Raw genomic sequence first — 12,589 nt, forward strand, 5'->3', positions numbered from 1 at the left:
GACATACTGTATAAATCTAGTATACATCTATTGTTTAAGAGCAAAAAAAACCACAACATGGGAGAGCTTAGAGACACTGCCTTTGCAAGTTGCTGTGGATGTGCTGCCATGGAAATTAAGTGGATTTGGACCTGAGTGTTCTCCTGTTCCATTATTTACTGTGTTGATTGTTTTATTTTTAAGTCTGGTTGAGGGCAGGGAATATCTATTTTTTTAGCAACTCATTGAATTTTTGTTTACTGTTCTTTTCTGTGTCTTTTTGATTTCTTTTTACATTTCAGTACAGTCATATTTCCCTCGCTGTTCTAGTACTGGAAATGTTTTTGGACGTATTATACTTTCATTCTTGTGGAATTGTTGGTATTATCATGGTGATGGTTAAATTGGCTAACCTTTTGCTGTTTATGAATTGTATGTTGAATGTGAGCTTTGGGTTTTGTATAGCATTCTGAAGAGAAGACTCGATACATGAACTCCAAATGAGGTCCTATAATATGTGAGAATGCTGTGGTCTCTCCTCATTTAACACCTTGAATGCTCTGTGCAACAAAAAACAGCCCATTTAACAACACTGCATGCGACTGGGCTCTCATGATCTTATATTTGAAAAATTGTCCTCTGCAACACCTCCGAGGCCTGGTGCCAATCATGATTTATTTTTTTTCCTGAAGTTTGGGGATGGGAAGACGGATCATGTGAGATATATCAAGGGTAAAACACATTGCACGTATATGGGCACTGTGCGACCATAGCCTGGTTCTGAATCCATCAGTGTTAATCTTCTCCATGGCAACTGTGTGTGTGTGTGGCTGGTGTAGACCGGTGTGGTTTGTGGTGTCTTGCCTCTGCAGTGCAGTAAACCCAGTGCTCTATTCAATCAGTATGCTGTCAAGTCAGACTTTAGATAATGCACATACACATCAGGGTGTTGTGGTGTGTTTTGTTTAAATATCACTGATTGTGTATGTATAAAAAAAATAAAAAATAAATACAGAATAAAAATATTCACTCATGTATAAGATGAGGGCCCTAACCTTTCACAGTAATGCCACATAAAAACCACAACCCCTGGTTGTTTAGCTGCTCTGTAAATTACAACAAACAAATGCATATCCTTTGGTCTGCTGCAGAACCTCAACTAGAGGGCAACGGTGGACTTCCGAACCGTAAAATCAAAGACTTGTGAAATGATCACGCTTTGGTCTTGATCATGGAGCAGTTAAGGCCACCCAAGGACATTCAGGGACGCAGCTGAAACGAGAAGGAAGAGGAGAGCTTCATTATCAGTTTCAGTAATTAAACTCAGAACAAAACTGGAATGTTTATGTTCTCTCTTTTGTCTCATTCTTCCATTTACACTTTCCTTCATTAGGACAATATAGCCTACAGTATGTCGCAGAATTGAAACGCTGTTTATTCCTGTCGTTGTACTCTTATGGTAGAACACAAAAGTACTGTAAACAGGTTTTTTTTATTTACCAAGAGCGGATAGGCTGAATACAGTCCAACACACTTTCAAACATGTACTCTCACCTTTAGGGTTTATACTCTTAGTGTTGTTTTTCTTCCCTGAGAGCAGTTCTAGTTGTGTTTGATTATGGCGCCACTTCGTGGTCAAACCAAGAAGCTCAGAGGAGGTCTGAAAAAAAAAAAACTCAAACCCGCTGAATATAATGCAGGTAAACTGAAAAAGGGAATTTATATATCTTCAATGAGAGAGCCTCACCTAACAGTTTTCATACTTCACGGTAATGCATCATGATAATCCAAACGTTTGATTTTATGTAAACATACAGTACTGAAATATTTGGCATCTTTTAGCATTTTTTTCATAAACATTTCACAATATTGCACCAACGAAAATCACTGTCACTTATTACTTTATTGAGTTTCAACATAGCTATACACAATCCATGTTTGCTCCATTAAACTTGCTGTTTCATTATAATTGAACAAAGCAGAAACAGGAAAAACATCCATAAAGCCAACTTTCTACAGAAACGGCTAAACTTTTGAGCATTTGTAAGATTTCCTAAAGCTTATATATACAGCTAGATACAGCATTTGAGCAATTCAAATAAGGCTCATAAAAATCTAAATACTAAACACCAATGGAGCAAATACTAAGTAGAAAATCTGCAATATAGACTTAAGAAATGCAGGTATTTTAAAAAAAAAAGCTGAAAAATAAACAAGCATTGTAAGAAAAATCTTTGCCGGAATCATAATTATAACTACAACAGCTGGATGATTTTGACAACGCAAGATGTATGGTTTTACATTTTGTGGTGCACACACACAAACTATACACTTTCATCAGGTTTTATGTAACTGAGGTGTTTGGTTTTGCAGTCTTAATGCAGCCTTCTATTTTTTTCTTCAGTCATCTTAGCGTTGTCTACATTGATAATTCATGTCCGGATTCATCTCTCTATTATTGTTATTATGCTAATTTGTGTAACCATGGGACCAACACTCTTTGTCACTGTTGCTATGGAAATATAAGACACTAGAGGTGTGTCATGTCTTTCAATGGTAATAAGATGTTACAGACCAGGTAACAAGTTTCGCAATACTGCAGAGAGGGAGATTGGAAATGGAATTTTATTAGTCATGGCTGGTGGTTCACAAATTGTGTGTGTGTGTGTGTGTCATGCAAAACTGAAGAATGCTCAGTGGTTTGTTTGTGTTATTTGTATATATAGTATAATAGTACACATTTTTGCTATAGAATGGCTGGCTTGTATGTTGAGATCAATGCAACACATTCTTTGCACATTAATCATAATCTGTCGCTGGGTAAGGTAAAGGTTTAACAATTTATATAGATAGTAATCTGATTATAGCAACAAACATGGAGTCACAGGATGGCAGGATGAACTGTGGAGCACAATGATGATTATTATAAAGGAACACCAAAGCCTCTTGAGGATAAGTGTTCTAGCCCTTCACAAATTCACGTCACTGAGACACATGGAGACAGAAATAGAAGATGGTCCAGTTTCATTATACAAAGTGTTTACAAATAGCTTGCAATGGGGGGCAGCACGGGATAAACTAAGCCCCTCATATCTGCAAAGTAATATAGAGAAACAGAGGAATTACCAATAGCACATCATCAAACAACGTTTTCTGTAATACAAAACAGTGAAACAACAATAAACGGTTTTAAATCCATCTTAAATCCCAGTTTACTATTTCCAAGATAGTTACCCATCTGTTTCTTGGTAGTAAAATATTCCTTTACAAAATACAATCTAAACAGATTTTATGCTCTCAGATGACAAAAAGTCAAAGCTGAGCCATGACTCGGCATTCATACTGAATAATTTAGAATCATGCAGTCTGACATTTTTGATAAATGCCATTACTGTAATAGCTGCAAACAATGGCAGCAGCATTATTACATGATATACATAAATAATGGTAAATAAGCCATGACAAAGAACAGTTTCCAACAGAAGGCCAGTAGCAACAGGCATACAATGACATTACTTGATATAATACTATACAACATCGTAATAGAGTTTCTATACATCTTAGCAGCACTTTGGTTAGAGGCTGGCTTGGTATATCGAGCCAGTACCATTAATGTAATATCAATTATGCATGTAGCTATATTGACGCAGCGAGCGACACAGGACGAAATATTTGCCTGCCAACTGAACACTGTTATTCACATTTACATTTGATACATTTCTTCACAAGTAAAATTGGTCACACATTAAATCATGTGACTGTTGTACTACAAAACACAAGAATTAATGGCACTGACATTGATTTGTTATTTACAAGTCAGATTTAGAGTTTCAAAACTAAATGACACTGAATATAAAATCCTCTGACGTTTCATATAGTCTCTTTGCCCATTTCCTGTACAGTTATTTACAGTCAAAAAGAGAAAATAACTTGCAGACGAGACAGGAACAAAATAGAGGAATTATCATGTTTTAACAACAGTATTTTGTATTACAGCATAGGAACACACTGGTATGTAGTTATTTTTACACAATGCAGGCACAGGCCCTCTGCTGTAAACTATGTATATAATCCCGGGTCTCCAGGGAAAATTCATGTCACCCAGAGGACCATTTACAAGTGGGCGTTAGTGTTCCTTCTACCTCAATACACTGAGAACAAACAGTCAAACAGATTCCATTTTCATTCAAAGCATAGAGCATACAGTTGTATGGACTTCTGATTAAGTGTATAATGGATTTGTTTCCAAGACAATGTGTCAAAGGCAGATAGAGGAACAGTGCACTAGGACCATCTGATGGTTTGTTGTCCTCCTTAACAAGAGACATGTTCCTCTGTGACTATGTTTATTATTTAATCATGTCTTCTTCCTCTTTGATGTGATCTTAAAAATGTTGATAAGAGCTGTTATTTGTTTCAGACAGAGATGCTCACAAGTCTCTGAGCTAGAGTCCAAGTCAAGTCTCAAGTCTCTGGTGGTTTTAATGAGTGTTGTATCACCTGCTGCATTCCATCCAGGCTGCTCAGAACACTGCATAGCTAAATAGGCTATAAGGAATTCAAACCATGTAAAATGTTATTATGACTAATTTATCTATTATCATGCAGTATCAGCTTGATTAGTTGTTTGTTATATAATCAGTGTAAACAGGCTATAGCAATATGACAACAACAAAAAAACAGGAATGCTTTACTTTCAAGTTAATAACTGTATTTTCCCTTGTAACATGAACATACAGTACAGTACAGACCAAATATTGAGGTACTCAGGTTATCAGGAAAATATTGCTAAAATGAATAACTAACCTATTTTTCTCTTACAGAGCACAGCCATGTTATGTGCACTGCGTCTACAACTAATGACAGCCTATGTGTCCAGGTCTGAGAGGCAGGACACATCCCCCAGAGTCTCAAACCCAGTGTAAAGTTAACTAAATACAACTGTAACGTTACATGATCAACCGTTAATAATTAAAAGGGTGGCAGCCAGCAGGATGTGAATGATTATGTAACGTTAAATCCCCACAAAAAGTTTGGCAAATAAACAAACGCTCATTCATCTTTTCATACCATCTAGTGAACAACTGATAGATAGAGTTAATCTCCGTAGGTCGTAGCTAAAGCAAGAAGCCGTTAGAGGGCCAATGCTGAGCTAAACGTGTTTGCTAAGCTATCAGGGTGTGTGTTCAAGGGCCTGATAAAATGAGATGTGGTTGAGCCAGAATGATTTATCTTGATAGCACATATTTAGCATTCAGTGATTCTTTTGTTTGGGCCTTGTTGTCTGAAGATTTAAAACAAAGCTTCTGATGAATGGCACAGCAGCTGCCGGTGCAGTCGCCACATTTGTTGTTGTCTTCTCATGTGTGGCCGTGGAGGGGAATGACATTCAGCTCATCAGACGTTTCCTTAAAATAAAGATTGTTCACGAGTCCCGCATCTCGAGTCCTAGCCGAGTCTGAAGTCTTTTGAAGACGAGTCTCAAGTCAAGTCTGAAGTCACTGTGTGTGTGCGCCACGGGTCAGAGTCTCAAACTTGAGTCCCCATTTCTGGTTTCAGATACGTATGAGTCTGTGTGAGTGTGTTTATGCGAGTCCAATCACCTTCCTCTCAGATGCTGGTCTGCAGGTCCCCATGCAGCAGAGTACTTTGGGTCTCTGTGGGGTCATTTATCATGCGAGACTTATCCTGCCGGCTGTCGCTGCGATCAGCCTCATCCAGCCCACCCACCTTCTTAAGACACAGAACATTCTGGAAACTCTTCTTGAAGTTCTCCGACAGGAAGGCGTAGAGGATGGGGTTGGCGCAGCTGTTGGCGTATCCCAAAACCACCACAAAAGCAAAGGTGCTCCTCAGGATGGGAGTGGTGCTGATGGTTCCTGTCACCGAGGTGACGTTGAAGACGTAGAAAGGCAGCCAGCAGAAGACGAACACTGCCACCACGATGGACACCATCCGAGTCACCCTTCTCTCTGAGCGCTTCCTCTTGGAGGAGCCCACACGGATGCCTGAGGACTTCACCTTAAAGATGATGAACAAGTAGCAAAGGCAGATGACCAAAAGGGGCAGGAAGAAGCCCAGGATGAAGGTGTAGAACATGAACACTGTGTAGTAGGCCTCTTGTGGCTCAGGCCACACGATGGTGCAGAAGCAGCCGTTGTGCTTTGTGCTGACTCCGCTGTAGATAACGATGGGCAGATTAACCATCAGTGACACCCCCCACACTGCTAAGTTAATAGTCTTCGCCATGCGCGGCTTGCGCCACTTTGTGGATTTAATGGGATGCACCACAGCCAGGTAGCGGTCTATGCTCATGACCATCAGGCAGAAGATAGATGTGAACTGGTTTAGGGAGTCAACGGTCATCACCACCCTGCAGAGCACAGGGCCGAACGGCCAGTGGACCAGCGCCAGCTGGATGGCAATGAACGGCAGGCCCAGCATGAAGAGCACGTCGGCCACTGCCAGGTTGAGGATGTAGATGTTGGTGACTGTCTTCATCTTGGCGTAGCGCAGGATGACGTAGATGACGAGGGAGTTTCCGCAGAGCCCCACAGTGCAAACCAGAAAGTACAAGCAGGTGATGACCACCGTGCTGGTTTTGTTGAAGCTGTGGTCTGTGTAGTTCCCGTTGAGGTCGGACTCATTGCTTTGCATGAAGCTGTCATACATGAGGTGCTCCGACAGGTTCGGAGGGGATGATGGGAAGATCCAGGAGTCCATGATAGTCGGATTATGGCATCTCACCTGCACACATAAAGACTTATGTCAGTAACAGCGTAACATACTTTAAAATGAGCCTTTTACTATACATTATTTTTAAAATCCTGGCAGTCTTGTTGATAGAGAATTTGATAATTATTCCACTTGATATGGATTATGATATTTGATTTTATGCTTTCCAGAAGAAGAAAAGTGAGATAGTCATCATCTTCATCAGATATTAAATGTGATCTCTCTTCTTTTCTACTTGCTGTCGTATGCTAGTCTGTTTAACCAATGTAACAGGTAGCTATTGATATAAGTGATCTCTATGACCTCATAAATCCATGTTATCAGTTAGAACGATAGCTTTTAGATGTTACAGTATGTTTACTTGGGTCCTTTAAAGGCCCCTGGTGTTTTCAGTTAACCGGGCTGATTGGACCTCCTCCCAGGACTGTGTGGGTGTTTGTAGACTGATTGAATGATAGCTTCCTGAGTCACTTCTTAGCTTTGTTGCCCCTGTTAGGGCAGGACATGGACAGCTTTATCATTCTTATTGGTATAAAAGATTTGTGACCTAATAAATTCCCATCTAAGCTACAGCCCACCTTCAACCTGAGCAGAGGTCTAATCAGCCACAATAACTGAAATCACTTGTGTGGGTGTTCAGAGGCATTAAAAAAAAGAAAATGTTCTTTTTGTAATCAGCCTTTAGACTCTCTGGAAAACAGACCTGATTGATAGCATATGTAAAGAAGAGAACTTCAGGATTTGTGGATGTGCTTTCTACGTGAGGCCAGACATTCCTTGTGTGTTTTCTTGGCCAGCCCCTGCTACCCACTACTCACTCTGCACACCCTACAGTCATAAGCTCTCCCTGGGGAAACGCTTGCCCTTCACATGTTGCTTAATTATCAGCTGTGACGGGTTACACTGAATTCTTTGCTGACACATTTTTTATGTTTATTAGGGGGTGTGCATGGATGTAAATTATTCCCAGCCTAAGTAATTGAATGAGGGGAATTACAGTACTGCCAACAGCTTTGCCACAGTCAGATTGAAGTGCTTGTCACTGCCAATGCACAGGAGGCAAACATGGTCTGACAACTTAGTATATATAACATAAGAGGTTTTATAATGCCAGTGTATCATTTTCAGCAGGGCAGCAGTATAGGGTGGACACTGCTTGGAGTCTTGTTTTTGGTAAATAGGCGACTACATTTCAGCAAAGGAGATGTTTGAACACAGGGAAAACACATTGCTGTCTATACATGTGTGTTGTCTGAGTCAGGTGGATGGACAGATTATTGTATAATGTAACATTTGGACAGACATCTTTTTGTTTGTGTTGCATAAGATAAACAAGCATGATAGTTCATTATTACTACAGAAACAGAGCACAACAGACCACCTAAAAAAACAATACCCTCTTGAAGCACTTAGCTCTGTTGCTGAGGTGAACAATAAATGGAATCTATCACAAGTTGAATCATGGTTGGTATGAGTAATATTTTGTGAAAATGAAATATTATTTTGTGAACTGTTAAATTGCTGTATTTGAGGCATTGTTCATACTATTCTTTCATAAAACCAGCCCAGAGACAGCACAGTCAAAAGAGAGAAAAATTCAGTTTGCCATCAGAACAACTGGTGACATACTATTTTAAATAAAGGGGCTACTTCGAAAAATAGTAATAACAAAATAAAATAGTATTTCATTATTTTAGATTTTTCATATAGTGTTTTTCTTCTTCGCTGTCATGGCCATGGATTCTGCTCTAACCTTTGCTTTTAGCAGCTAAAAGGTATAATATATAATATATATATATATATATATATATATATATATATATATTATATATATATATATATATATTATATATATATATATATATATATATATATATATATATATATATATATATATATATATATATATGCTATATATATATATATATATATATATATATATATATAGTATATATAATTACATGCTCATAGTTAATTATGCAAATCCAGTTTATGGAAAATAAAATATAAATGAGGTCAAGTCAGGTATTCAATTTACAATGTTAGAAAACCCAGCACAGACCCAGCTGAGGGTTTTGTTATCATGTTACCACTTAACAGTAAAATCGCATACTGAAATAATGAGACACGGCAGTAAATCTTGCAGTGAGTGCTTACAATGTCCTACATGCTCAACTTGACAACTTGTTTCAACTTCATTTGAACGGAATAATCACATTAACTTGCTAATGTAGGATACTCTTCGCGCATCTGAGACAATTCACCAACCACTTACCTTAACTGCAACTGGATTTAATCTTACTATCTACCAGATGCGCCACTTCTGTGCGGATGAAAGTATTTCAGTGTTTAGGGCAGAGTCATCTTCTTCATCTCCAAATATTCCTAGAGTTTTTCTCACTGGCATCGAAGTAGGAAACCTCTCTGCATTGTAATTTTTCCTTTAAATAATCCCATAATCTAGTCTGCGTCACACACGACGAGAAAATGACAGAAAAGGTTGGACAAGTAAATAAAATACAAACGTGCTCTGCACAAAGCTCCGATGTGCTCGTGGTGTGATGCGCGCGCTGACTGCCTCCAGCTGGAGAGCGCGGATATGTTAAAGGACGCACACAGTAAGCGCTAAGGAGGTGCTGAAGAGACTCAACTCTGAACGAAAGAGGCTGTCTCCTGTCTTACTCCGTATGTTACAGATATCAAGCCCTGGCCTGCATACAGGTGGGAGCTACGTGAAATAGAGCTTACATTTTAATGGATCTTGATCACATGCATTGATGCACGGAGTGGAAGCCGTATTGCTTGTTGAACATAACATAAGGTGAAAAGTGGGCACCAATGCTATCATTTTTCTATTATAGTTATAATCCAGCGTGCAAAATTGTACTTATTGCTGTTTGCAAAAGTCTACGACTTGTTTCTCACAAGTCAGTTGTAGGCTAATGGTTGAATAAATTGCCACTGCACCCAGGAAAAGCTCTAAGAATCATTTCCCCTAGACCATGTGGACTTTCAAACTTCGAAATTATGACCAATTACCCAAACGCACCAAAGTAACAAGCATTTTTACGCACATCTCCGGATCCATTTATCAAAGTTACAGATACAAATCCAGTATTGACCCTGTAGTGTTCCCACAGTCGCGAGCCTTCTGGACCTTTGGTAAACTATGGGTAAACTCCAAAAGTTAAGGTAGCCCCCCTGACCCAGGACAGTTACACCGCCGACACAATTGGTGGCCACAGGCTGTGTATTGCAAGTCAACGCTTCAGCCGTTAAAATCAGTTTTAATTTAGCTCCCAGCCATCAGAGGCAGCATTTAGCGCAAAATGGCACTCAAATTACGCACCATGAAAACCCCACACACTCCACCGGATTAAGTTTAATCAGAGACGGTTTGGAACCATAGGGTGACCAGACGTCCCGGTTTGACCGGGACAGTCCCGATTTTTAATTGCTTGTCCCGATCCCGACAAAAGCCTGTCGGGAACTAAAATGTCCCGGTTTACACCAGGAGCTGCGTCAGCCGATTTTGCAGTGTCTTCAGCCCCGAATGTTTTGAGTGTAGCCCCGAATGTAACTTTGTCCAGTTTATTTTTCCGAGGCGAATAGAACGGGCAGCTACGTGCGGGGTCCGACCATGCTGTATTTGTTGCTATCACCTAGCAACCGTCTCTCCGTGAGGAAAGCTGTGAAAGCCGGGTGAAGTTTTCGGAGGAATCGTAGCCAAATCAGTCTAATACAGTGATGCCATCAACACAAAGTTTAGAGCGCAATACTAATGATTTAGTTCGAAGTTCCCGTGACGTGATGTTTCCAGTCTACGGTTCAGACTCAAACACACGGAGCTCTGAAGCAGACCTGTGGGTCTCTTAGGGTCCACTCTCTGTAAAATGCAACGCAGCTTCAGGTTCATGGATGCGCTCAGCTGTGGACATGCTGCGGCAGATGTGTTGCGTTTGTGCTCCGTGTATTTCTGTAGTTTCGGGTTTCCACCTCCGACGTAGAGCAGCGTACAGCCACTTTCATAAGTAAACAATTTGTCTCATTCAGAGACCAGAGACCCAAACGGGGCTCTGTGTCTGTCAGAAGGTCTGAGATCTACCGTATCAGCAGAGCAATCACGTAATGCACAGCAGACTATGGTGCAGGTATAGATTATTTTCTGAAATATAGCTTGTGATTTTATTCTTGTAATAGCCTATTATCACTTTATTTTTCTCAAAATATCACGACTCCTCCAAATCACAGAGAACACTACTGTGTTTATATACTTTGAATGTGCACAAAGTTTTGGACAAGAGCAGTAAATCTTGCTCAAACATCTGAAATATTACAGTCCAGGGGTTTATTAATAAATTAAATTGAAAGAATGTATCATTGAGGTGAATAATTGTCATATGCACATTAAGGAGGTTACTTAACCAACAAAAGACGCAAAACAGGAGGTAAGAGTAAATGATGCCTATAGGCTACATGTGTGCTGACTCAGATATAATTAGAAAAGTCCATCCAAAGGAGAATAAATAATTGAAAGCAATACAGAATGCCTGACAGCCTTACTGCAATATATTCCATTATGTTTTTATATTTGGATTGTAATCTGTTTCTCTTTAAATAAAGATATTTGCAGCATACATTGATTCAGAAAAAGGTAGAAATAGGTGCATTAAATTCACCAGAATGCAGGAAATTAAGTGTTTAATGCTTAAAATTTTCAATAAATCATTTTAATTACTTTGCTGTTATTGGAATAAATAACACTTAAAAAAATCTTTTTTAGAAAAAATCTCAACATAAATCTCACACTAAACTGAAAAAGGCTGTTACTGCAATTTTGTTAATTTCACAGGAAAAAACACTTATTATTAGACGAGGAGCCTAGGATCAAAATAATGAAGTTACTGTCTGTGTCTGTGTCTGACCTGGGCTGGCACATGTTCACGTTAAAAAGCGTGTGCGTGCACAAACACACTACGGTCACGCGCAAAGTGTCCCGGTTTTAGCTCCAGGAAATCTGGTCACCCTAACCATACTGTCTATGTTTAGAACCGAGTAGGCTATCTTTTGATTAATATCCATCAATAAGATAAACGTAAAATGTGTGAAGAGATGCCTCGTCGTTGTGGTCTCTCCGTGTTGTGGTCGTTGCAGTATGCTCTCTCCACATTAGTTTCACCCAGGCCTTGGATTTTCCTGATTTTCTCCAAATTAATTTACTTTAATGGCGAGCGAGAAAAAAACAAACAAAAAAACAACACAACTCCAAAACAACCCTTGAGCATGATATGGGTGATGATACAGAAGCAATGTCCGTGTCCCAATGTGCTGGTATGAGTGTAGTCCAATCTGCTGTACAGGTACGGTACATTCATTATCATTGAAACTGTTGTGCTACTATACTATTCTGCAAATGCAATCTGAGTTGCCATTTCGAAAGGATAAAGTTAGGACTGTCATGCGAAATTGTATTTGGCATTTGCTGTGATAGCAAGCAATTGTTTGTCAGAAGGTTATGTGGAGTTTTAATGGCACAACAAACTGCTAAGCATTATGTTTCTGTCAACTGAATTCTTAAGCCCTTGGCAGCACAGTTGTCCTGTGGCAATCTGCAAGTGTTTGAAAAAACAAACAAACAAATAATACACTGCAAGCAAAGGGGACTGCCAAGAAAATGTTTGGGGCATTGGTAAATGTGATGGCATATTTATTATTGAGGTTCTGCTTAAGTTTCTTTAAAGCTGCATAGAGGTGGATGTGTTGCAACAGCTGTGACCACTGAGCCCACAGGTCTGCCCTCACTCTGTTGTCTTCCTAGCTGCTGGTTCTTTGTTAAATATTCCATAGTCTTTGGGATGCACTATTATTATTATAT

General features: G+C 39.5%; 1 protein-coding gene across 1 annotated transcript; it reads right to left on the reverse strand.

The window, feature by feature from the left end:
• Positions 1 to 5,589: 5,589 nt before the first annotated feature.
• LOC114569892 (somatostatin receptor type 2) lies at positions 5,590 to 9,178 on the reverse strand. Its single transcript, XM_028600022.1, has 2 exons — positions 8,990 to 9,178; positions 5,590 to 6,726 (listed from the first exon to the last, which is right to left on the reverse strand). The coding sequence occupies exon 2, from the start codon at positions 6,700 to 6,702 to the stop codon at positions 5,590 to 5,592; it is 1,113 nt and encodes a 370-aa protein (XP_028455823.1). The 5' UTR covers positions 6,703 to 6,726; positions 8,990 to 9,178.
• Positions 9,179 to 12,589: the final 3,411 nt, after the last annotated feature.

The sequence above is a fragment of the Perca flavescens genome, chromosome 15, assembly GCF_004354835.1.
Source record: "Perca flavescens isolate YP-PL-M2 chromosome 15, PFLA_1.0, whole genome shotgun sequence".
Taxonomy (NCBI): domain Eukaryota; kingdom Metazoa; phylum Chordata; class Actinopteri; order Perciformes; family Percidae; genus Perca; species Perca flavescens.